At 45.1% G+C, this 26103-nt stretch overlaps 1 protein-coding gene across 1 annotated transcript in view; it reads right to left on the bottom strand.

Moving 5' to 3' along the window:
* The window catches only part of LOC105507886 (receptor-type tyrosine-protein phosphatase mu), a 111754-nt gene that overhangs the window by 27886 nt on the left and 57765 nt on the right, over positions 1-26103 (bottom strand). Inside the window, exons 5-9 of the mRNA XM_011936598.1 lie at positions 7799-7915; positions 6996-7046; positions 2968-3122; positions 2574-2709; positions 763-912 (exon numbers count right to left, since the gene is read on the bottom strand). Of these exons, the coding sequence (XP_011791988.1) occupies positions 763-912; positions 2574-2709; positions 2968-3122; positions 6996-7046; positions 7799-7915 (609 nt within the window). The remainder of the gene's footprint in view (positions 1-762; positions 913-2573; positions 2710-2967; positions 3123-6995; positions 7047-7798; positions 7916-26103) is intronic.

Raw genomic sequence — 26103 nt, 5'->3', positions numbered from 1 at the left:
CTCTCACATGCAGTTCTGGAAAGATGCAAATTTCCTGTGGCTGACTGCAAGACGGTCCCCTCCTCTCCGCAGCCCTAGTCCTCCCCTCCCCTCCGCAGCCCTCCCCAGTTCGCGTTGGATTTCTTCCGCTCCTTGGATTTTGTCCACGGACGGTGCCCAGCAGACACAGGGGTCAGAGGCAGAGACATATGGGCCACTGTGGGTCTCTACGATTAACAGCCCTCAAGTTCCAGTGGAGTTGGGACATCTGGAGATTTGGGAGGTCAGAGAGGGGGGAAGAGTCTGGCCTTGAGCCAGTTACATTTGGACCGAACGCAAATGTGAGGAATACAATGGAGAGTCCTTGGTTGGAAAGTCATCCTACCACACACTTCCGTGGTGTGACTGTGCATGGCTATGCTGTGGACAAGGAGCCATGGTGTTGGGGACTACTCCGTGTCTGCTTTCAGACAGGAGGGGTGGAAATGGCTGTTAGACTAGTGGTCCTCAACCAGGTATTTCTGTCCACTGCGGGGACACCTGGCAATGTCTACACATGTTTTTGTGTGGTGGTGACGCCATAGACGTCTCTTGGGTAGAGCTCTGGGTTGCTGCTAAACATCCTGTAGAACAGCACATGCCAACAAGAGTTACCCAGCCCTGAATGCCAACAGCGCTGTGGAGGCCGAGGAACCTTGTGATTCAAGGGCTGACTCAGGTGCTGACCTTGAAATCCTTGAGGAGCAAGTCAACGTGCAGTGCCCCGCCTTAGGCATCACTTACCCGGAATTCCTCTTTAATCTGGCTCGAGTTTGTCTGTGGATCCAGTTTGTTCATGTCATAATACAGAGACCTAACTTGGGAAGCAGGCACGGAGGTGTCCCCGCAAAGACAGGCTTCCAGGATCGCATCGTGGATAAACACATACTGCTCCTGGAGGGGACGGAACAAGTTCCTAACTTTAGAGAACCAGAGAAGGAGGACGGATAGTATCAATTTTAGCCTCACATCATCGAGAGAGTGGAGTCCAGAGAGAAACACGGTCCAAGGGCTCAAGTGCTAGGAGACTGGGTCACAATGCCAAATATCATACAGCTTGATTACAACCAATCAGACCCAATACAAACCAGCACACGCACTGCGGCACCATGAAAACTGTGGCTAAAGACCTCTGTCATTCTGATCCTACTCACTTGGAACTCAGTATTTCACATGAGGAATGAGCAGAATTTTATCTATGGTAGGATTTGCTGATCAAAACAATAGTGCAAAGAAGGTCCAGAAAAACTTGGCATTACTATGAAGACAAAAAGTTCTGAAGTTCTTAATTCAGAACATGAAAGTACTTAGAAGTTCTTATTTCAGAATATATAAAAGTTAAATACGATGATTATGAAAGCTCTTAGAGGTACAGAGAGCTGTTCTCATATATATGTTCAAGGAGTACACAGTGTAAACACAGGGCCTCTAACTGATTTGGCACTGACTTTTCTTAAAATTCATTGTTAGAGTCTTATCATATTTATTATGAATCTTTAGTTATATGAAAAGTTTAAAAAACCTCTTATTACAGCTAATTTGGTTGATTTCTATACATAAATGGGACTTTTATTTTCTTCAGCAACCTCTTGTCCAACAGATTGATTCCCAAAAACAGCACACTACCACTAAACACCTGAAAAAAGAAGATCCAAGTGAGAAATGGGAGTGGCAACATTTGATTAACTATAAAGTATATTAAAAGATAAATTATTATGATTATCTTTCAAATATAGTATCCCCTTTCTAAGGAAAAGAGCCCATGAAAGCAGCATTCACAGTTTCTGTTATTTTTATGTTAGCTAAAAAAATGGGATTAGGTTTCCCAGAGGCTTTCATAAACTTAAATGCACAATCTAAATGTAAGGGGTTCTTACTTCTTCTTCACTTCACTTCATGAATCATTTTCCAGGTGGTGGGTGTGACGCCTACTTAAAACAATCAAATATGAGTAAAAATATGAATGTCCTAAGAGCAGGATGTAAAATTGCTTCTGGAAAAATGGAAATTCCCCATATACCTCGAACTTCCACTTACAGAGTTACTAGTTAGTATAGACATAGAGACTACTTCACAAAATGGGCAAATCCCCATGACGCCAGACACTGGGCAGAATTTTTAGGGTCAGGAGGCTTCTGTTCTTCCCAGGACCCTGGGAGAAGAACAAAGTGCACAGAGATAACCCCTCAGGCACTATTCTCAGGAGTGGCCTTGCTCTGGTTACCAGCTAGTTTAAAAGATAGAATAAAAGGCAATGGTATTGAAAGTCTGAGCACTTAACAGGACTTTTTTGGTCTCTTAACACAGAAAAAATGTGCAAATCTGGGCTCTTGATTCTGTTACCTGGAAAACTCCTGGGTTTGTTTGGTTTGTTTATGAAAGGAAAAACAAAAAGGAGGAACGGAGGGAGGGAGGGAGGGAAGGAACTGGGAATGCCAGGTAGATCACTTGAACAGATAATTGCCTGGATTCCTTGTGCCTTTGGCCCTGAAATGGGGAGATGCAGGAGAGACCCCAGGGACCAAGGCCCCAGGCTAGGTGACGAGCGGGAGTACCTCTGTTTGCACCATGTTCACCCTCCGTGACCGCAGCTCCCTGACGCAGTTGTAGATGTCGACGACGCCTTCCCTTTCAGCCATGTCCAACATGATATCAATGACGATGAAACAGCCAGTCCTCCCTGCACCAGCACTGAATGAAAAGGGGGGTCTGTCAGTGGATGAAGAAGGACCACACTGCTGCTGATGCTTTTTAAACATTTTATCAAGGTGAAATTTACATAACACAAAATTAAACCTCTAAAAAGGTACACTCCAGTGGCATTTAGTGCTCCCAAAATGTGCAACCATCACCACTCTGAAGTTCTAAAACATACTCTTCATCCGCAAAGGTGGCCCTGCACCCATCACCCACTGCGGTTCCTTTAAGAGGCTCTGGAGCTCTGCTTACCTGCAGTGCACCACCAGTGGGCCTGCACTGGGTGGGCTCTTGGACTTGACTTGCCGCACGAATCCCAGCAGGCCGGTGGCATGGTAGGGGACCCCATGATCCGGCCAGCCCGTGAAGTGAAACTGTCTGATCTCTCGGATTTCATGCACACCTCTCTGCAGTAGTTGGTTAGCCACAACAAGGAAGAGAACAAGGGAAAACAAACCACAAATGAGCAGGGATAGCTGGGGGAGTGGAAACAGTCCCCACATAGCAAGTCTAGGGCCAGGAAACAGTGGACTGCTGGGGAAGGAGGCCATCCTTAGATCTTACACACAACATGGAAGGCATTGTACCCTTAGGAAGATGGCTGGGCATGAAAGGGGGATGATGTTTGGGGAAAATGCTAATTTTTAGGTGTAATTCCAGCAAATGGATGAATTGGTTGGGTTGTTTGAAACTCCTTTCTAAAAAGTAGACTATGTTAAAGGTTTGTCTCACTTAGATCACACGGTGTCTGGTGAGGTGAGTCTGTAGAGAAAGAGGCCCAGAAGAGGGGCCTGAAGGAATGAAAGGATATCTGTGTGCTCAATACCAACTCCGTGTTGGGGCTTTCCGGCATCCTGGAACCTCTCACAGCGGGGACTGGAGTGGTGCACACTCACTGAGCATGCTCACATGATGCTTGCAGGAGGAATGAATGAGGACACCTTTCCAACTAGATAGGTCAGAGAACTCATTTGCATGTACAGCTCTGTTTGTTAGGTTTCTCTTTTTAATGTGGGTAAATATTTTACCCATTCATCCAATCGCTGGCAATCTGAGTGATTATACTGCCCCAGGCATTATGTGAGGTGCTAGGGCTACAGAAGTATGTTTTTGAGTGGCCATCACAGTCTGCTTGTGGCAAACAGGCATGTAAGCCAATATACACTATGGGAATTGAAAGGTATTTTTGCTGGAATTCTACGCTAGGTCAGTAAATTGAGGGGAGTTGCCTGCTGCTCAACTGTAGTGAAGGCAGAAAGAAAGAGACTTTATAGTTTGCTTTTGGTTTTAATTTACTTTTGTTTTGAGAATAATTAAGGTAATTTATACCTGTCAATTTTGTTTTCTAAGTATGAGCCCATATATTAAGACTGTGTTTTAAAGCAAGAGACTGCTTTGAAAACAAAACCAGAATCAACTCTGCATGTACATCTCGGATCAAATTGGACTTTCTTCCTTCTCTCATTCCGTGATCCTTTTCTGAACCATTTCTGCATATGGTTTTATTGTCTCTTAAAAGTAAACACTCATTAGCCTTATCACTTTCACCATCAATCATTGTTCACACATACTTAGTGAGCAAAGAAGAAATTCAGAATTTTTATGTGCTTTGAAAGACCAGAAGAGCAAACAACTGCAGACTTGCTTGGCACCCACGTGTTAATATGTCTTCATTTGATAACCCATAAATGCTGAAGCTTCATTTCTCTGTGAAAATGCCATTCTTGACCAGAGTTTAAGCATTAAGGAATTAAGCAGTCAGGGATTCACAAATACAAATCAATACTGTCGTCTGCTAAATAGGCTCAGTGATCCCAGAGTAGTCTGATTAGGTCGTTAGGAGCCCAAATTCCTTATTACTAAAACCAAGGGAACATTTGCCAGTCCCAAGGTCTCCATGAGAAAACATACAGCTGAGCCTGTGTCAGCCTCCAAACCCCTAAATAGCTCCCCCAGCTTTCCGCATGATGACCCAGGTAGGAGTGATCCATTCTGGTGGTATGCATTCCCATATATAAACTGGGACAGCTTACTGACGATAACTATTTTATTCCAAAGGGGAAAAAAGGGCCTATCTTTCTCCATATCCTAGTGGGTTTTTTTGGGTAGTGGGAGCATGGGCTGTGCTTCTCTTTCTAGCTTTGTTAGATTTCAGTTCCAGCATCCTCAAGTACTGAACTACAGCTCTCAACTGATCTAAGACTCTTTTTCTGAGCAAGGTAAATATCAGTTTCTGGAATGTAGAAAACATTTCTCAAAATTAAACCTCCACCCTTGAATATGTTTGCTGTTGACAAAAGTGGCAAAGGAAATTGCTTCTGATCCAGCTTTCATTCTTATTCATTGACACAGCAGTGTCTCCTTTTATCTGCTTTGGAATGTAACACATTTGGGGAAGAACATGATAGATGGCATCAGTGGTCACAGCCCAAATATCTCCCAATTTGATACTATTGCTTCCTGATTTTTCATTATAACAAGCATGAATGTTATATATAAAAATGTGAGAGTTACTTAATTTTTTTCTTTTTTTTCCGAGACAGGGTCTTATTCTGTTGCCCAGGCTGCAGTGCAATGGCATAATCATGGTTCACTGCAGTCTTGAACTCTCAGGTTAAAGCGATCCTTTAGCCTCAGCCTCCCAAAGTGAGGAGATTAACAGGCATGAGCCACCACACCCAGCTAGTTGCTTAATTTTGAACCAAATCATACAATAGTCCCTGGCCCAAAGTGGGTGCTTAAGAAATACTTGTGAAATGAAGAGTCATGTCCTGTCTTGTATAGTACATGTTCTGTCTTGGAGACAGGAGGATCATCTTCTCATGCCCTCTCTGAATCCTAGGCAGCTCCTGGGTAGCGAGAATTCAGTGACCACTGTCAACTTTGTTTCTCCCAGGATAGGCAGGGATAGATTCACCAGACAGTAGGCTGGTGAATCCATGGAGACTTCGGGGTGTCTTCCTTCTGACACTCTGGGTACTGCATATTATTTAAAATCTGTTTAGCTTGGAATCATCAGCTATGTGGGAAACAAAAGACAACAATCAGATGCAAAGCAGGAATTCATGAGTTCCAAAGTGCATTGCGTCTGCTTGTTTTGCAGAGCAGAGCCCAAATCCATTTTCACCTTTAGGTCCCTTGATGCAACAAGCTCTCAAAATAGAATCAGAATTGCAGGCATCTCAGAGTACATGCTTACCCATTTTCTTCTTCCCTTTCTAATGAGAAAGTTTAAAACCTACAAGAAATGTTCTACAAAAGTACTAATGATTTGTTTTCCTTAAAGATTCCAATTGCCCAGTTAGAAAATCAGTAACATGTCATTTTGATTTCCCCAAATGCATTAACAAGCTTCTTCTTCCTTCTCTTCCCTTCACCACCTCTTCACTGGGTGTCTAGTGACTAAAATAACTGGATATTTCAGACACATTTCTGTGCAGCTGGGAATTTGGGAGAGTACAATAAGAGGTTAAAAAAAAGAGCAAAGAAACAAACAAACCCTTCCTTTAGCTACAAAGATGCATTTTCAGCTTATTAGAGAGCTGACTATTGTTCAAAAAACTCCATGTTTAAGTGATGGCTTTTGGATGACTTTTTTAAAGAAAAAAATATTGAGGGTCTTTTATCGCTGTTTTAATGCAGTTATTCATGAGTGCTCTTGCCAACAGCCATACAAAAATCCTCCATGTGTTTTTTTTCCAATCCTGCCTAAGAAGGAAAAAATTGACATCAAAGTGTGAGGTTCAGAACTTGAAGAACTGAGTCAACCAGAACTCCTCATTCTTTGAAGTCTCCAAGCTTTCTGCCTGCTTATTAAAAAAGATAGGCTAAGAAAAAAAAATGCTAAATAGTATGAGAAATAGATTAAAATAAAGTCTTTCCAGCTTTGTGATTCTATGACAAATTTGGATCTGCAAACCAGGAAAGGTAGTTCAAAACATCAGACTAAATTAGCCAATAAGCAGATGTTGCAATTTCCTTGATTTCTTAAAACTGGTCTTGTTCATCTAAAAAGCGCATTTAGATGCAGTGAGAATATAGAGTGGAGAGGAAGGCCAAAATCCAATTCCCTAGCAATCTGCCTACAACTCAGGTCTTCCAAGAAGACCTGCTACTATTGCATGAGTATAAGCTGAACAAATTCACACCAAGATCCCTAAGTCCAGGGCAGCTGTGCAGGGCTCAGTTATGGAGAATCAACTCTCGATAGAAAAGTCTGTGGATCTTTGGAAGGCAGAGTGTTTCTTAGCCACATCACCTCCACTTTCCCCAGAGCCTACCTGTGACACTTCTCTGGATGGACTGCAGTTTGCTTCACCTCCGGCCCCTCCCTATGTCAGCAGAAAGAGGGGGAATAAGGAAATTCCCTGTTATGCCCTACAGCGCTTCCCAGAGAAGAAGCCCCATCCATGCACATGGGATGAGGCAGGGCAGAACCAAAGCAGAGCATTCACCGACCCAACACCAGTGACTACAAAAGGGGAGAACCAGTATGGGAGTGAGCATGAATGAATGCGCTGGTTCATGCAAGAGGGTCCCATGTCTAATGGAGATCAGTCACTTAGGTTTCCAGGTAGGTCGCTTCCACCTGGAAAATCCATCAGTCCACATTAAACCAGAGCTTTGGAAAGCCACAAGGAAGTGAGGGATTCCAGGAGGAGTTAGGACCTGTGTCTCAACACTGATACTAACTCCCTACTGGGAAATGCATATGGACATACACCATGAAGGAAATTTACCAAACTGGAGGGACATTTATCAAAATTTAACAAACTTTGTTCTGTGAACAAAGAAAGAGAGACAGGCAGAACAATATCAACCAGGGAAAGAAAATAAAGAAATAGACATTAACTTTTGAATTACTTGCAAAATATAGATTCTTATGAATGAGAATGATTTGTTTTAAAGATGGAACTGAACTATTACAGAATCAGAGGGCAAGATGCAATCTTGAGAAACCATCGGACAGAGCCTACCTGCATTTGGATATAAGCATGTGTAAAGTATCCTAGATAAGTTAATGAGGCTAGTATGGTACCATGAGTGTCTGACCATAGCTTTTAAAAGCAGTATGAAAACTTACCTTTTCAACAGCAAATGTTCTTATCACATATTCTGCCAGTAGTTCTGTTTCTATTAGGGTAACTTTAATGTCTTTATATATCTCTGTGTCATCTGGCCAGTATTTGCAGCATTTGACCTTTAGAAAACACAAAAGAAATTACAGGTTTACAGTTTGGTTTTTTTGGCGTTCCTCCAATGATGGGTCACACTATGATTTATAGGATAAAATGTGCACACACAAGTTAATTGTATACTCAAGAGCAAGGTTTATTTTTTGTAGATCACCTGTGTTTTTACTCTTCTCAGAAGAAAACAGTATTTGGGCCGGGCGCAGCGGCTCACGCCTGTAATCCCAGCACTTTGGGAGGCCGAGGCGGGCAGATCATGAGGTCAGGAGATCGAGACCATCCTGGCTAACATGGTGAAACCCCGTCTCTACTAAAACTACACAATATTAGCCGGGTGTGGTGGTGGGCGCCTGTAGTCCCAGCTCCTCGGGAGGCTGAGGCAGGAGAATGGCATGAACCCAGGAGACGTAGCTTGCAGTGAGCTATGGCAGTTATGGGAGAAGTAAAGCCTAGAAAAATGGTCTAAGTTTAAAAAATTGTATTTTTACCACAAACATCCCAGTTACTGTAACCATTCATTTCCTGTGCATCTCTACTCAGAGAACAGCCTGCAAAAATAAACTGTGAAGGAAGTTTGTAATATTTTAGCTCTTCTTTTGAATTCCTTCTAGTTTCAGAAAGTGATTGAAAACTTTTTATTTTAGGAGGAGTGGGCAGAAAATTAGAATGAACACTAAAGAGTAGAATTATTTTTTTCTGAAGGAAGTAGCTGTGTCATTTTCCCAAATTAGAACTACAGATTCATTTTAATATAAGTAAATTCAATAAACAAAACTTCCTAAAATATGAAATTGTCTTTCCATATTGACTGAAGTCTCTAACTAATCTCAGGTGGAAGAAATTTGCTGGACTTGGCTTCTCCTAGCAAACTGTGTGTGTATGTGTGTGTATTTATATATATATAAATTTATATATATACATATATTTCGGTAAGAATGTTCTTCCAGACATCAGGATGAGGGGAGAGCAGGACCAGAGGCTGGGCAGGAACATGTGACCATCTCATCTCAAGGCTCTGTCCTTGGCCTCTTCTGCCTCCCCAGGATTCCTGGCACTTTCATCTACTCCTGTCCCTGCCCCTCCATGGATGAGTTTCTATTCTGTAACTCTAGCCCTGTTTCTCCATGTGCTGAATTTAATGTTTTTTGTTTGTTTTTGTTTTGTTTTCTTTTTTAGAGACAGGGTCTTGCTCTGCCATCCAGGCTGGAGTGCAGTGGCGTGATCACAGCTCACTGTAATCTTGAGTCCTTGGGCTCAAGCGATCTTCCCTCCTCAGCCTCCTGAGTAACTAGGACTACAAGCACATGTCACCATGCACAGCTACTTCTTTTATTTTTTATAGGAATGGGATCTTGCTGTGCTGCCCAGGTCTTGAACTCCTGGCCTCAAGCGATCCTCCTGCCTTGGCCTTGAAAAGTGTTGGGATTACAGGCATGGGTCGCTGTGCCCAGCCTTCTGAATTTGATTTCTAACTTCTTTTGTGAGCATTTCCCTTGGAGGTCCTAGCAGCACCTCAAAGACCATAAGTCTAAAAGAGAATTCTTCGCCCCACAGCCACTGCTCTCTTCCTGACTTCCTATGTGACTGCTCCGATTCCCTTCATCAACCCATTCCTTCTCCAAAACCCAACCATGTGCCAAGGCTAGGAGTGTCTTTGAAGTAGCTCTCAAAGTGTGTTTTCCAACTTCTTAATCCCTCTGCCACAATCCTAAATTTAGGCTCTAGTGTCTCCCTGCATGGGCATTCTATGTATCCCAATACCAGAAACACTCTCTCAATGTGTAATCCCAATGCCATTTACTTGTTCTGCTCAAGAATCTCCTAACTACTTTCTGAAACTAAATAAAAATTATTTGGCCAGGCACGTAAGAACCATTTTTAAAATATGGCCCCAACCACATTTCCAGTCTTATCTTTTATAGTTGTCTTTTCTATGCACATATATTTTATGTTGAAGGACAAGTGCTTGCCCTGATTGCCAAACATACCCCATGATCCAAACTCCTACTCACACCATCCCTTCTATTTAGAATGTTCTCCTGCCATCTATTTCTTCCCAGTTGAAGATATTTTGCATTCTTCAAAGTACATCTCACATGCCACACTCCTTCAAAGTCTCCTCCATAGAGGTGAGCTCTTTTTGCTGCCCTGATGAAACACGCTTGTTCTGACCCCAGTATGATGCCCTTCTTGCACTACTGTTTGACTGTAAGCTTATTCCTGGCCAGCACATAAAGGGTGCTGTTTTGCTTATTTCTGCAAACCCTGCAACACCCGATCGCTGTGTCCTGTGCACACTAAATATGCAATGTATACATATAAAACTGAATTTCATGCAGAGAATGATAGGCTCAGTGTAGAAAGGAAAGTTCCAGACTGGGAAAGTTTACAAAAAAGGAATGAGCTGAGAGACCTCTCCCAGAATGCCAACCCCCTGAGGTGCACCGACGTTCCCCATGAGCTATGTGGCTGCTTATTTTAGCTGCCTCCTTGTGAAACTTTCTGGCCACGGATTCAGGGCCCTTCCAGGGAAGCCTCATTACCTTTACTTGGCAAGACGTAAACCAGGTATGCTAGGAGTTGCAGATACTGCAGAGCAGGAGACAATGACGGTCCCTGCCCTCGGTAAGTGTTCAGTCTTCTTTGGAATCTTTTCTCCCCTCATTATGGGAATACGATTTGTAACTTTATAAAGGGCTTATCTATAGTATCTCAGAAATTTACATCATGGATACCTTTGCTCTATCAAAAATATCCCAGAGTAAGAGACACCTACAATTTCTGCTTTCCCAGATGTAAAGTCAGCTTGAGCAGATCATGTATATTTGTGGAGATGTCTAATTTGACAGTAACAATGATTTCATTTCAAGAGTGTCCAGCACCATACTTTCATGAGGCCAGTTAGGAAATATGCTTATATGGGACATACTAGATTCTCCTGTATATTGGAGGATTAGCTTTTACCTTTATGTGACTTCAGTTATGCAAGCAGAAGGTAGTGGGATAGATATAAAACTACATACATAGTATAAAGGCACACTTTAATTATTGGTGAATATACACTTTAAAAATTCATTTCTCTGAAAATGACAACCGAACAAAACACACACACCCGCAACGTATGTTATACCAGGTTTATCTTACCTAATAAAAACACCTTATCAAGATTTATCTTAAGTAATAAAAACGATTTTACTAATTACAAGATGCAATTGATGTATGATATTTTGGATGGTTACCGAGTCTTCCATTTAGACTCTTTAACCTCCTTGTTCTTGAATTTTCAGAAATATGACAGTGGGGTGCATCAGTACCCAGAAATCAGGGAAATCAAATGCCCCTTGCATGCACTGAAAGCTCGGTTTCTTTGAAATTATTGGGAGGTGCGTTCCCAACTCCTTCAACTCCCTGGAGCGAGCTCTGGTTCCATCCGAAATCCCACCCTGGGCCCTCCCGGGCTGGCTGTCCCCCGCACCCAGCTCCAGGCTCTCAGGCTCCTGGTCCCCCGCGGCCGGATGCAGCCCGGAGCCCCCGCGCGTCGGCGGCAGGCAGCAGCCGCCAGGGCTTCCAACATGGGCCGCGCTTCCGAACAGGTGCCGCGGCTCTCCCAGCGAAGCGAGGGAACAATGAAAAGAAAACGCGGTCTGCTCTCAACTGATCCGCACGGTGCTGACTTCGCGCCGCCCGGATGCCTCCGACCGGGCGGTAATTGCGAGGGAGGAGGCGCGGGGCCGCTTCCTTCCAGAACGCGTGCTGGGCAGGATCCCTCCCAAGCACAGGCACCTGGCGGGGCGGACCCCGAACAGGCGGCCCAGGCATTTCGAATGCGGTCCTCCCCATCTCATCTCCCAGAATATCCCGAAATGGTTTGCCACATCTGTTTTCAGCCTACTAAAAGCCCTTCTAAATTGGGTTTCTTTTAGTATCTTTTTAACTGCTTGGACTTGTGTCAAGTTATTATTTTGCTTGAAAAAAAAGGAAAAGGAAGACAAAATATGCTTCGTTCTTGCTGCACTTAGACTTTCCATGTCTGGAGACTGGGGGGCTCGCAGTCGCCTCCTGTCCTTTAAGGTCTTAATACAGAGATGCTGGAACTACTGGTTTGGAGGTGCCCGTTGGAGCCCAGGAACCAAGGAACTGGAGGCTCCCCTGCTCTAAGCGTGCGCCTGGCTTGGCTGCCTCCTGCAGCCCAGCGCGATCTGCACAGCTTCTAGGAGAGGCTGCGCCTCCCACGCATCCTAATCATGTAAGGCGGCAGCCTCCAGCCCAGAAAGCAAGGTCCGGAACCCGATCGTCTAATTACCTTAGTGCCCTGGCGGTGGTTCCATCAGGCCATCAATCAGGCTAACAGTCCTGAGCCCTGCCGCCTGCTCATTACTGCCGGAGGGCGGCAGGAATAGATGTACGGTCCCTGCTCCAAAGGAGTGATCCTTGTTGCCTTTACAACTCACAAACACGAAACAGCACAGAAAGCACTATAACTGCAGGATTTCTAACTTCCTGGAAAAAGATCTTTGAGGTGGGTCATTTTAAACCAGCAGCCCAGATAATATCCAGGTAAATTAAAGTCAGAGAATGACTAGGGGCCAGAGCTGTGGCTCCCGAGGCTGCCAGCACGTGACTGTAACCTTTAGGGCATTTGACATGACTACAGCAGCTGTTATCAAAGTGAAGCGGGCATGAGACTCCCTTGGAGGGATTCTGAACAAATTCAGTAGGTGTGACTTTGTGGGGCCTGAAAATGTGCACTGTGAACAAGCTCCTAAGGTGATGCTGTGGTCTCTGGACCACACTGTGGGTAGCAAGGATTGAGATAGCACAGCCGCAGAGTCTGGCCAGCCTGGAGCGCCGGCTCTCATGCAGTGTTGACTTGAGCTGGAGGGGCTCACTGGAGTTTGCTTACCTGCAGGGGCTTCATCTGTAAATAGGGCATGATTATAGGTCCTATGGCAGAGAGTTCTAAGAAGTCAGATGTTCCCAAATTTGCCTGCATATTAGAATCACTTAGTTGTGGGGGGGAGGTCTTAACAAATTCTACAGCCCAGACCACACTCTAATTAAATCATAATTTCTGGGGTGGGACAGAGGTATCAGTAGTTTATGGAAGCACCCCTCCCCCCAGGCCATTCTGAAGTGTAGATACATTTGGGAACCACTGGATTAATTGATAAAATGTGATGAAAACAGCCATGTGCCAAGTTTATCCAAAAATGGAAATTGAAAAAATGAAAATTCTGACTATTAAGTGATAGTTTTGTGATCTGGACCCTAGATGTCTACAGGAATTCAGAGGCCAAGGAGCCCACGGAGGCCTGGAGAGAGGAGGCAGGGTGTCTCGGAGAAGGAGGAGGGCAGAGGTGAGTATTGACAATTGTGCATGGCTTATGATCGTGAAGGGACAGCTAGGGGGACCCCTCTGCTGATTCCTCTCTCCCTCAAACCTTAGCTGAGAAGATGAGAGAGAGGGAGTGGGAGACTGGCATGTCCATTTGCCTATCAGTGTGGTTTGATTAACTCCCAACACAATAGGTGGTTTTGGAGAAGGGGATTCAAATCAAATACAGCTGTGAGGAATCCCGGAGACAGTCAATTTCCAAACACTCATTTTCAAGATTGTCGCAACTCCCATCCACCGAGCAGTTCCTGCTTTGAACTGGACACGCTGGATGCCTGCATTCTGATATCTGTGGCCTCACTTAGTGGCTGGAAGAGCATGTCATTTGCCCAGAAGAGACCTAGCAAGGGCCAGGCTGGTCTCGATCCTTTTCATTCCTTGTATTTCCTCGTGCTCTGGGAAGGAAGAAGCAACAGGCAGGGCTAGGGAGGGCAAGTGGCTTGCTCAAGGCAATAAATCAGATGATGATGAAGGAGAGGCTGAAACACAGGCTCTGACTCCAGCTGCAGGGCCCTTTGGGAGGGTGTAACTCAAGGTGCTTTACGCTTTCCTCAGTCTTACCAGGAGGCTTGGCCTCTTGAACAGAAACAAAGTAGGAAGCCCTGAAATGACTTCAGCTGCCTTTTGTGTGGGGGCAGAACAGGAGACGGGTGGAGGGGTGGGGCAGGAGAGCAGAATGCACGCTCTGAAACCATCATCCTCCTTGGTCCGTTAACACAAGCTGCTGTGTTTCTGCTCTGCCCTGTCAGCAGCTCTCCTGGTCCGCAGGAGGGAGCCTGGGCAGAACTGAAGGTGTGTTTATGTGCATGCGCATGAGTACCCATTTTGCTAAGAAACCCATGATGAAGAAGGACTAAGAAATTTAATTGTTAGCTCTTAAGTTGGGGGCACCATAATGTGATCCAATAAACACAACTTTAAAGGGGAAGAAGGGAGGAAAAAGAATAAGGCAGTTACAAGTTTTGATTTGTCAAGAGTTTTTTTTTTTTTTTTTTGAGACGGAGTTGCTCTGCCACCCAGGTTGGAGTGCAGTGGCCGGATCTCAGCTCACTGCAAGCTCCGCCTCCTGGGTTCACGCCATTCTCCTGCCTCAGCCTCCCGAGCAGCTGGGACTACAGGCGCCCGCCACCTCGCCCGGCTAATTTTTTGTATTTTTTTTTTTTAGTAGAGACAGGGTTTCACCGTGTTAGCCAGGATGGTCTTGATCTTCTGACCTCGTGATCCGCCCGTCTCGGCCTCCCAAACTGCTGGGATTACAGGCTTGACCCACCGCGCCCGGCCTGTCAAGAGTTTTTAAGACACTCTTCTTTGTTTTGAAAAAGATATCCAAACAGAGTATCCATACTTCTATTAATAGTTGTGTTGGGCCAGCAGAGAAGAGGTTTGATGGATATTGGATAGTGACAGCAGAAACACTGCCATGAAGCACAGCTACCACCCACAGCCCAGCCAAGAGCAGCTGCCAGCTTTGTTTCCAAGATAACAGATTTATTGTATCCCCAAACCTTTTGGTTTAGCGGTCTCACAAGAATAAAACATTACTCATTTAAATATCCTGAGAACACAGATTGCTCTGGTCTCAGTGTGATGGAGTAAGATGGACATGGATTTTTTTCCATCTACCTTGTGATGGTGCAGCAAGTGACTTCCACCCCGAGCCTGTTTTCTCATGCATAATATGAGATCATGTTATTAACTTCTTAGGGAGGGTGTGAAGATTAGATGAGATTTTTAAAAGTATATATAAAGTTGCTGATTAAGTACCTGGCTTATCATAGTTTTCCTAGATTCTTCCTTTCAGATTGGCTTTATTTGAAAGGGGGCACCTTCCTTGGGAAACATCCTTGAAGATTATTTCAAAACTGGCAGTCAATCAAGAGCTTCTGGAAGTCTGGATAGTTTGAGTTTGGGAAATAACTTCATATCGTAAGTAAATCTCTCTTTCATGCCTTTACGGTCCTGCCTAAAGTACCCTCACAAGGCTTCTGTTTTCCAATTGCATCTATTAATTAATGTTATTATTTAATGGGCGTACAATACTTATAAGCACAAGGTCTCATCTGTATCCACAACGCTCGTTTTCATCAGCTGTGAAGAAACATGCAGCCTGGTCCCCTTGTGGAATTTTAAGTGTTATCCTACAAACCACAGGAGAAATCTGTCTTGTTACTTTCCTCTCTTACCTCATCTTGATGAAAACTTAATCAGAAAGCAGCATCACTCAAACTGCAGCCAGACTTTCAGGAGACACATTATTTCCACTGCTTGTTCCCCATCTTATTCAAAAGATTCGGCTTGACTTTTAGCTATCCCCCAAATGTAAGTCCTCCAGGTGGTCAGGGGAGGGAGATTTGCCACCAGCAAGGGCAACAAACAGAGATTGTCACATACTACTCTACAGATTATTCTGAAATAAGAACTTCAGGAATCTTTTGAGCAATGACATTATTAGAATACATATATATACCGCCAGGTACATCAGAGAGGACATTTCTTAGAGTGGTACATGATGTATCTGTTGAGAAAAGAAATCCCTATTTTCTGTCATTGTCAGTCGTCACATGTGTCAGGGTCACAGTATAGATCTATGACTTTGTGCCAGTCACAGAACTGTTCTGGCCCCCAGTTTCCTTATGTGCCAAAGACTAGATCACATGCTGGTGAAACGATTCCAACTCCTAACGCTATCTGATTATGTGCCTGCTCCCATTAACTTTGTGGGGTAAGTACTATTATCCTTATTTTACAAACACATAACATAAAGCTGGGAGAGATGAAGAGACAGGAGACCTAAGGGACCAACACTGTGGCTGCAATGAGGGAAATCCTGTGCGTAGCTCAGGGCTGTGGTGTCCAGGCTGTCCTGCCAGTCATTCAGACAGCCCTGAAAGCCCATGACAAGCAGAGCCCAGACTGGGCATTGCTGGGGATGCAGAGAGCAAGCAGACATAGTTCTAATAGTCACTGAGAGACAGATGTGTACACAACAAACTCACTCAAGGCAGAATGAGGGGTAAGTTTACTGGTCAGGAGCACAGTCCCCAGAGCCACACTGTCTGGGTTCAAAGCCAGGTCCCATTTATTAGCTGTGTGACCTTGGCTTCATTTTCCCATCTGTAAAATGGGCTAAGAGAGTTGTTATGAATATTAACTTAATTCTTTCCTTGTAAAGCACCTAGAACATGCTCAGCACAAGTAAATGTTCACAAACATTGTAAAAACGAAAGCTGCTATTGGCAGTCAGAATCATGCTAATTCCAAAGAAAGGTATGCAAAGCTTCGTAAGGGAAACTACCTTACAAATGAGACAGAAATATGGAGTGCTGTTTCCATGGGTGGATATGGAAGAGAGGGATATTCTAGACTTGGGGAGCTGGCAGAGGGCAGCTGGAGTGGTCTTGAGGCCCTGGCAGATGGGGGCTGGGAGGGTGCGATCCTCCGACAGCAGCAGGAAGCAGTCACTATTTTGTGACCGGCAGCTGCTTCTGAGGCCCTTCTTACTGCACTTTGATGCTACACTTTGAAATAAAGGGAATCGTGTTGGGAAGGAAAGTTTGTATTCAGCAGGAGTGGGAGGACACAGGAATGGGTTTTCTGTAGGAGCAGGGTTTTTAAAGGATACCGAGTTCCTTTGTGTAGGTGCCTGGAATCACTGCCACCGCCGTGGGGCTCTCTGCAGCTGAGCCAGCTGCCCTGCTGGGATGGGCTGCTAAGTGCAAGGTGCGAACGACCTGCGACGAGGGATGTGTGAGTAGGTCAGATATGGCAGAGCTGGGAGCAGTTGGGGCCGGGGATCACCCAGGATGATGTGTCAGGCAACCCCTCACCAGCGGCTTGCTTGGATCCTTCACACTGCCTGAGAAGAGGGCAGCAGCTTCAGGACTGGGGTGGCAGGATAACAGGCACAGGTCAGAGTTCCTAGAGCTGGTAAGCTCAGGCACTGGGTCTCCTGTGTCTCCCAAGTTGCCAAGATATGACCTCTCTGACTTAGCCACGACATGGGAAAGTTCTTGAAACACACATATGCACATGACACTCTTTTCTTCTAGATAGAAGGATAACATTTTAAGAACCTCGGATAAAGTTTTGATAACCTCTCTTAAAAATGAACTTTTAATGATGACACAGTGTGCTGTAACAGAAAGAAGCCCGGCAGGCAGGCAGGAGGGCTTGGGGCTAATCCCAGCTGTGTTCCAGTCTAGCCCTGTGGTCCTGTGCAAGTCACTGAACGTTCTGGTACTCAGTTTCCTTACTGGCAAAAGAGGAAATAAGACCATATGATTATTACAGGTATTCTGAGTCCTACAGTTATCTGATTATGTGATTCTAGAATATGGTTCTTTGGAAGCCTTAGGAGTCAGGAGCATGGGTTCCAGAGTTCAAATCCTGGGTCCCACATTAACTAGCTGTATGAATTTGGACCAATTTATTAATGTCTTTAAGTTTATTATATGGAGAATAGGATAACAATCATGTCTATTTCTTTTTTTTTTTTTTTTTTTTATTTATTTTTTTGGAGATGGAGTCTAGCTCTGTCGCCCAGGCTGGAGTGCAGTGGCGCGATCTCAGCTCACTGCAAGCTCCGCCTCCCGGGTTTACGCCATTCTCCTGCCTCAGCCTCCCCAGTAGCTGGGACTACAGGCGCCCGCCATCTCGCCCGGCTAGTTTTTTGTATTTTTTTTTAGTAGAGACGGGGTTTCACCGTGTAGCTCAGGATGGTCTCGATCTCCTGACCTCGTGATCCACCCGTCTCGGCCTCCCAAAGTGCTGGGATTACAGGCTTGAGCCACCGCGCCCGGCCATGTCTATTTCTTAATCACTCTGATGAGCTAAAAACTCACCACACTGTCTTAAGTTACTTACATAAGAAATGTCCAGTAACTGTTAGTGGTGGACACCATTACCCCAGCACTTCTGCTGTCGAGAAGGGAACAGCACTCAGTATAGAGCTCCAGGTGCTTCATTTATTGTAACACAGAATGCTTTATGGTCTGTATCAGTATTAGGAAGACAACAAGCTTTAATTTCAGAGGCATTAATCTGGGCTAAATGCCTCTGAGATAGTCTGAAGTACATACCTGTCCCAGCTCATCTCTGAGGAAATAAAGGGCTCTAGGGGTGAAGGAAGGAAGAAAGGAAGAGGAATTTACAAAAGACACGGGTCAATCTGAGTCTCAACACCCTCACCGTCTTCCTTAGGTTATCACAAGGAGCTGCTAAACAGATCAAAAGGCACTGAAGGATGGAGCGACAGGACACAGGACCTGCCCGAGCCTTGCCCGCACATCACATAAGCAGTCCTAAGGACATGAAGTATAATGATGCCGCCAGTTGAATGGATTGAAGCTCCTACACATACACTGTTGCTTTCAGATTCTCTACCCTACAACATCAGAAAAGAATCTATTTTTGGTGAGATAACAAATGTGCTATGTTACTCTAGAATAAAGAGATCTGTTTACTTACAATTTTAAGTGATAAGCGTTCTGCTTCTATTTTATAGTAGACAATCTAAAGCTAAAAGATGCAAATCCAAACAGTGTCGGGTGTTGAAACATCTCCTCCCAGCCTCCTTTCACATCCCCGTCTGCAGGCAGTCTTCCCCACTGTTCATCCCTGGTCTCCTGCAGTGCATCTGTTTCAGCCTGTGCTTCTTTATACAAAGTCCTAGCAAGTAATCCAGTGCAATACCTGGCGGCTAACTCACCTCTGCTTCCTCAGCTAGTATTGGCCAAGGTGACCAGTCCACTTCTGGAACTCAGCAGTACCCCCACAACTTTCAATTCATGTTACCCAAATGCATGTTCCTTGTCCTGAGCTCTACACACCTGTAATTCAGGCATAGGGAAGCAACTGACACACTATCTTCCTGTCGGGTACGAAGGGGGTTTTTGCATGGATTTCACCGCAGAGGTGTGTCCAGACCTGTTCCCCCTTCTCGCTGCTAGAAACCTGGTCCCAGAGACAGGGAGTGGTAGCTTATGCATAAGTTGCTGTCTTTCTCTGGTCTTAGACATAGGCAGGCACTTTCAGTGAAAAAATTCCGAGGCAGTGAATTCTGGTTGTCTGTAGCCTACTGAATTTTATTCCTCTTTATTTATTTTCTTAGTTCATGAAACTAAAGTAGAGACACTGATGTCTTGGCCAATTTGTTAATCTGAACGCAACTGTGTAAAGACTCTATCTAAAACCAGTTACTGGACTATTCTGTTTCTTTGGTCCTGTCCTCCTGGAAGACGCCCCAGTGGTTACTCATGTATTTATGTGGCCAGACAACCCTAACCCTTCAGGGAAAGGCAGATTAAAGGAGTAGATTTGGAAAGTAGAGAAAGGAGAAAAAAATTCTGCCTTCAAGAAAGGACCTCATTTACTGCTTTTCAGCAAATGGTTCAAGAATAGGATATACCTGCTGTGCGCAAAACGGGAGAAAAACCGACTTTCAAGGGCTCATGTGAGCAGAACAAGGAAGGAGGGCTATTGCAGCTCTGAGACCATCCCATATTGCTTCCAATGATGGTGCCAGGGAACTCCAGCTGTGCACACCCGAGCAGGTAGGAGTGTGCTGGAGTCACGCTGCAGAAGCGCTCGGGCTGTGATGCATCGGTCCCAGGTGCACCTGTCCATCTGCTACACATGCAGGCTCCCCGCCCTTTGAAGCGCTTTTCACATATAAAGGCAGGTGACCACCTGCATGTACCCCAAAGACTGTGGCAGACAAAGTTTGAGGTGACAGACTGACACAACAGAGGCCCCAAACCCAGGCCAGTAAAACAGCAAAGAGACAAGAAGTCCAGGCACAGGGGCAAGTGAGCGTTTTCCAGGGTCGTCCAATTGTAGGAAAGCAGCAAGAGTGTCCATTGAAGGCAAGCGACAGGGCTCTGCAAGGGTGACCATGGAGGCAGGCGCCCAGACACAGGCGTCTCCGCAGGCTCAGCTAGAGAATGTTAAAGAGCTGATCTGCACGCAGCTCACAGTTACCTGGGGGAGCCGGGAGAGCGTGCTCAGAGCAGCACTTGTCATTCAGACCTGCAAATTTGCTTTGATCCTGTAATATCCTGCCACTGTGGCAGCATGAGAGATGGCTGACACAAAAGTGTCAGATGACTTATAGCACATAAAGAGTTGTCTCTGAAGCCTGATTTGTATTTCATCGATATTTGAGTAAAAATGACTTTTGCTTTTTTTTTCTTTTTAAAGGGACATAATGGATTAGGCTGAATTACCAAGTATTGAATACAAAAGGATTAATTGGGTAGGCTAAATGTAGATACATTGCTGTCATTTCAAACAAGTGTAGTGACTTTCACTGACATCCTTAGTGAATATATTATACATACTTGTATGGCTTCAGATTCAAGACTCTTCTTCCAATGTAGAAGAAATCAACAGAAGGAGGGCAGTATACAGAAATTCACCTCATATGAACTCAGTTATTTTGCACCAGCTTACATGTTCCTCTGGAATTCTTCTTCCATCTCTCTCAAAACAGTCACTGATACTTCCTCCGTGTCCAGTCTTTCGGGGTTCGGCTCACAGAAGCCTGTGGTCTGGCAGGGAGGGCAACATGGCAGCTGAAGGTGTATTGTTCCTTCTTGTATACAACCTTACGCAATACCTCTGTAATTGGGCTGTATATGTCTTGAAAGATCCTCTCTTTTATTCTCTGGCTTTTGCCTAAAGCAGGCTGCGAGGTCTCCTGACACCTGCACAGTCACTGGCTGCACACATACCAGGGAGCAGAACCAGCGAGAGAGAGGAACAGACTCCAAGGGGTTAAGGTTTCTAATCCCGGCAACAGCAGAGACACAGGAGGTGTGAGAAACAGATAGGAGGATGATCCTGTCTTCCCCACAGAAAATTCATCCATTCATGGTGACAACTCACCTGAATTCAGAACAACAGGGACCATGGTCTGCACTCAGGACAAACAGTGGTTTGCTGCTCCCAACAAAGCAAAGAACATTTCCGAAATGGAGATAGGGATGTGTGTGTGTGTGCGTGTCCATGTATATGTGTATGTGTGTGTGTGCGTGTCCATGTGTATGTGTATACGTGTGTGTGTGTCCATGTGTATGTGTGTGTGTGTCCATGTGTATGTGTATGTGTGTGTCCATGTGTATGTGTGTGTGTGTGTCCATGTGTATGTGTATGCGTGTGTGTGTCCGTGTCCATGTGTACGTGTATGCGTGTGTGTGTGTGCGTGTGACATGTGCATACATTTGGGAAGAATCTCTGATCAGATATGGGGAACGTGAAAACTGTAAAAGAGATCTAGTCTGGCTACTCATGCAGGCCATTGTGTGTGTGGGGGGGCATAGCTAGCCTTAAATAAAAATGTGTGTGTGTAAATATGTTGTGTATATATTAATTTGCAGGAATACTATCAGAACCAAGTTTACAGAGGTTGGGGTTGGCATATGATATGAAGTTTTATATAAGAAACCTCATGAAGTTATAAAATGCAGAACTTAGTATTTAATTTAAAATACTGACTAAGCCTTCAATAAGACTGGAGAAAAAAGTTATATGGTTTTCTCCTTGCTTTAGTCTCCTTGCTTTAGAGAGTATGTGTTTTCTTTTAGTCTCATATTTTTCAAAATCATTACCCAATTTGTAGTCAATTAAGTGTTTCCTGGTTAAATGAAGTTGTTTTATAATTATATATGTTTTTGCATCTCCTTTATACCACAGTTTACCTTTCATTTAATGGATTTGCTGCCCAAATTGAATTGACGGATGTGAAACGATGGTTCGCTATCGATTAAACACTTGGAGTAAAATAGCCCTTTCTGTGCATACGGAGACCTTCCAGAGGTAACAGTCACACTTGCGATTATACAGAACGCAACGGGGCATGTGTAGACATCTTCAGTCAATCACCGTGAGAGTCCTCCAAAGAAGCCACATTCTCTCCAAGGACTCCCTCCCTACTGCAGGCAGCTGATCACTGGGTAAAAGCTCAGAAATGTGCTCGCCGGGTGCGACTGATTGTGCCAGCTGATAAATCAGGGGGATTACTATAAGTACTTTTGAGAACTTCTGAAAATAATCTATTTCTTCAAAAATCTTAGTTTGCCGTAGTCAGATTATTTATTTTCAAAAGAAGGTCTATAAATTAGAGAAGTGACTGAATCTCTTTTATGGTCTGCGTAAGTTAAAATACAGACGGATCACTGACAGAATTCGTTTCACTGGTACCTAATCACATGGCAACGTTCCGTTCCAGATCCTCTACCCAATTCGTGCGCAACAGTGCAGAGGACATGGGAGGGGAGGGCTCTCTCCTAAGGGAGTGACAGTCCTCATGTTTTTGTCCTGAATCAGTCCCCTTTAACAATCCACACTCAATCGTTTTCTGCTGTTGGTGGTATTCAGAGCATGCAGGAAGCATCAAGGGCTCTGGAAGCATGTGGATTAAACCATGTCTGGACTGCCGATGCTTTTGTTATTCAAATGGATCCCTTCACCAAAACGTAAACAGCAGAAAGTGCTGGGGAAGCCAAGGTGGGCGGATCACGAGGTCAGGAGATGGAGACCATCCTGGCTAACACCGTGAAACCCTGTCTCTACTTAAAATACAAAAAAATTAGCCGGGCGTGGTGGCGGGCACCTGTAGTCCCAGCTACTTGGGAGGCTGAGGCAGGAACATGGCGTGAACCCGGGAGGCAGAGCTTGTAGTGAGCCGAGATTGTGCCGCTGCACTCCAGCCTGGCAGCCCAGGCGACAGAGCAAGACTCCGTCCGTCTCGAAAAAAAACAAAAAAAGAAAAACAAAAAACAAAATGTAAACAGCAAACAGGAAAATATCCTTCATATAAACATGGAATTTTAGAGTTCATATGGATAATTCCCTTCATTCCACGGTTGCAAAAAGTGAGGCATGGGTAAGAATGGGTTGGTTTTCAGTTCACCTAGAAATGCTCACAACACCCTCTCCTCCTTGGAGTCACATTCCCCTACCGCTAGTACCTGGAGGATTGGGCTGTTGGCTGTCCTGGAATTCCACCTACCTACATCCTGTAGCTGCCAACTGGAGTCTCACTTATATCTGCCCATCCTTACCTTCTCCCCAGAGAAGAGGTCACTTCCATTCCAGGCAAACCCCTTTACCTCTGCCCTTGATGCATCCCTAAAATAACTACTTCCCTTTTCCTCCAGCTTCTCAGCCCATGGCCTTGCTCCTTACTACACGGGGAAAACCAGTGTTACCCGGAGAGGGCGCCATCCTGAGTGTGTTTCTGTTTGGTCCAATTTATGTAAGTGTGTCCACGCCTGTCTCTGCTCTGCAGGCTCAGAGGAAAAGATGTTATCCCTTGTAAGGCTGCATGGAAGACCTGTGCTCAGGTCCCTTCCCTCCTGGCTCCCTGGCAAACACTCCGTCCACTTCTCAAGATGTCCAGTCTCTTCTTCTCTTCTGATTCTTTTCCTTAACACATAACTACAGTCAAGGGTCTTTCACCTTGTAAATATCCTTTGATCAGAAATGCTCCTCTTTACAGCTGCACTCCTCTCTTTTCCCTGCAGAGCTAAGCTTCTGACAAGCCTACACTCAGTCTGTGCATCCTCATTTCCTACTCCTACCCTGCAGGCTGGCTTGAGTGCTTGCCATTTGTAAGGAACGCATCATTTGGTCTGTCAACATCCATTTCATCCATTCATCCTTCCTAATGGATCCTTGACTTCCTTTTGGGGAATTACTTCTTCCCTATGGGGTGGCTTGTCAATTAGAGGCCCTGGACAGCGAGGGATAAGCACATGAACCAACCTTTGGGAGTTGGAGGTTCTATCCCTGTTATTAGAATCCTGAGCACAGTGACAAAGAGACCAGAGAGCTCACTGTCTTACAGCATCGGCGCCTTGATTAGACTGTGGCTGTGAGACTCCCCTGGCTCACTAGCCCTCTGGAGCTGTTACCGTCTTTCCTGTTTTTTGCAAGCCTTACTCTTCACATCAACATTTTGAGCTTCCCTTTTCCTGGCTGATTTTCCTGAAATTAGCCAGAGTTGATTTCTGTTGCATGCTATCAAAGAACTCTGATAGGCCATCACTCTGAAAACACTCAGGCAAAAGGTTGCCAGTAACCTTTTCCTTGTTAAGTCAGATGGTGATTGTTCGGCCTTTGGATGACCCACTCTGTCTCTGCAGCATCTCCAGTGTGGCCCTTTCCCCTTGTCACTGCCACACCCAAATCCTTTGGGGCTATTGTTCATGAGCTGAAGCCCAATTCCTGATGTGGTATTTCTATGACAAGGGCCTCAGTTCTCCCTGTAATCCCCATCCCCCATCTCCCCTGGTTCACACTGAATCCCTGCAGCTTCCCTCCAGGGTCCTGTGGTTGCCTCTGTCTGGAACACCTTCCCTCCCTCCTTTGCCAACTAATTTCCATTTGCTCTTCCACCTCCTGCACTCAGCACCAGGCACCCCTTGCTCTGAGAAGCATTTACTGACAAATCCCTCCAACCTCAACTCCCTGGCTAGATGAGGTGCCTCTTTCATGAACTTCCACAGCACGCTGTGAAACCTTTATCATGGAATTTTATCCCTTTGCTTGATGCCCCCTCCCTGTGTACAGGGACTCGCTTAATTTATCTTAGCATCCCCGGCTTTCTGTGACTCCACATTGAGTGGTGTGAATGCAGCGTATGCTTGTGAACTGAAGGCATCCCCTCAAGTTCTCATCTTTCCTTATCAGCACCACCTACCCACCATAACACCCAAACTGTATACTCCTCATAAATTCCCGGCACCTCTGCCCAAACTCAAGCCCACATCATATTTCACGTAGAGCCTTGCTCTAACCTCCTAACGTGTCTCCATGCTCTTCCACAGCCTTTCCTTAATGCTCACCAAGATTGTTTTTCAATACCAATTAGAACACATGATTTGCCCCCTCAATGCCTTCCATTAAAGTGAACACACACACACACACACACACACACTGCCCACTTTCTACCTCTCCTTCCTTCCTAGAAGCGCATTTCCAACCCTCATCAACAAGCCCACGGTTAGCTTCCCGGCCTCAGAGTTCTTCCCTCAGCAGCTGCGTCAGGCAGGCCACTCGCTCTTTCTCCAACACGCCATTTCCTCCCTTTCTGTGCTTTCCCTTCCTTATGCTGCTGAAGTGGTTACTGTCTCACTCCTGCCATTTAAAATGCTTCCTCGGCAAAGACATGGAATCAACCCAGGTGTCCATCAACGGTAGGCTGGAAAAAGAAAATGTGGTATATACATACCATGGAATACTACATAGCCATAAAAAACGAAATCAGGCCGGGCGCGGTGGCTCACGCCTGTAATCCCAGCACTTTGGAAGGCCGAGGCGGGTGGATCACAAGGTCAGGAGTTCAAGACCAGCCTGGCCAAGATGGTGAAACCCCGTCTCCATTAAAAATACAAAAAATTAACCGGGCGTAGTGGTGGGTGCCTGTAATCCCACCTACTTGGGAGGCTGAGGCAGAGAACTGCTTGAACCCGGGAGGCGGAGGTTGCAGTGAGTCAAGATCGCGCCACTGTATTCCAGCCTGGGTGACAGAGTGAGATTCCATCTCAAAAAAAACCAAAAAACATAAAACATAAAACAAAAAAAGAAAGAAAGAAAAAGAATGAAATCATGTCCTTTGGTGCAACATGGGTGCAGCTGGAGGCCATTATGCTAAGTGAATTAACTCAGAAACAAAACCAAATACCCTGTGCTCTCATTTGTAAGTGGGAGCTAAACGTTGGGTATACATGGCACAAAGATGGGAATAAACATTGAGGAATATAAAAGGGAGGAGAGAGGAAGGAGAGCACGGTTTGAAAA

The sequence above is a fragment of the Colobus angolensis genome, unplaced genomic scaffold (genome assembly GCF_000951035.1).
Source record: "Colobus angolensis palliatus isolate OR3802 unplaced genomic scaffold, Cang.pa_1.0 Scaffold155, whole genome shotgun sequence".
Classification (NCBI taxonomy): domain Eukaryota; kingdom Metazoa; phylum Chordata; class Mammalia; order Primates; family Cercopithecidae; genus Colobus; species Colobus angolensis.
Note: the sequence above shows the minus strand (reverse complement) of the source record. Positions and strands in the feature narration are given on the sequence as shown.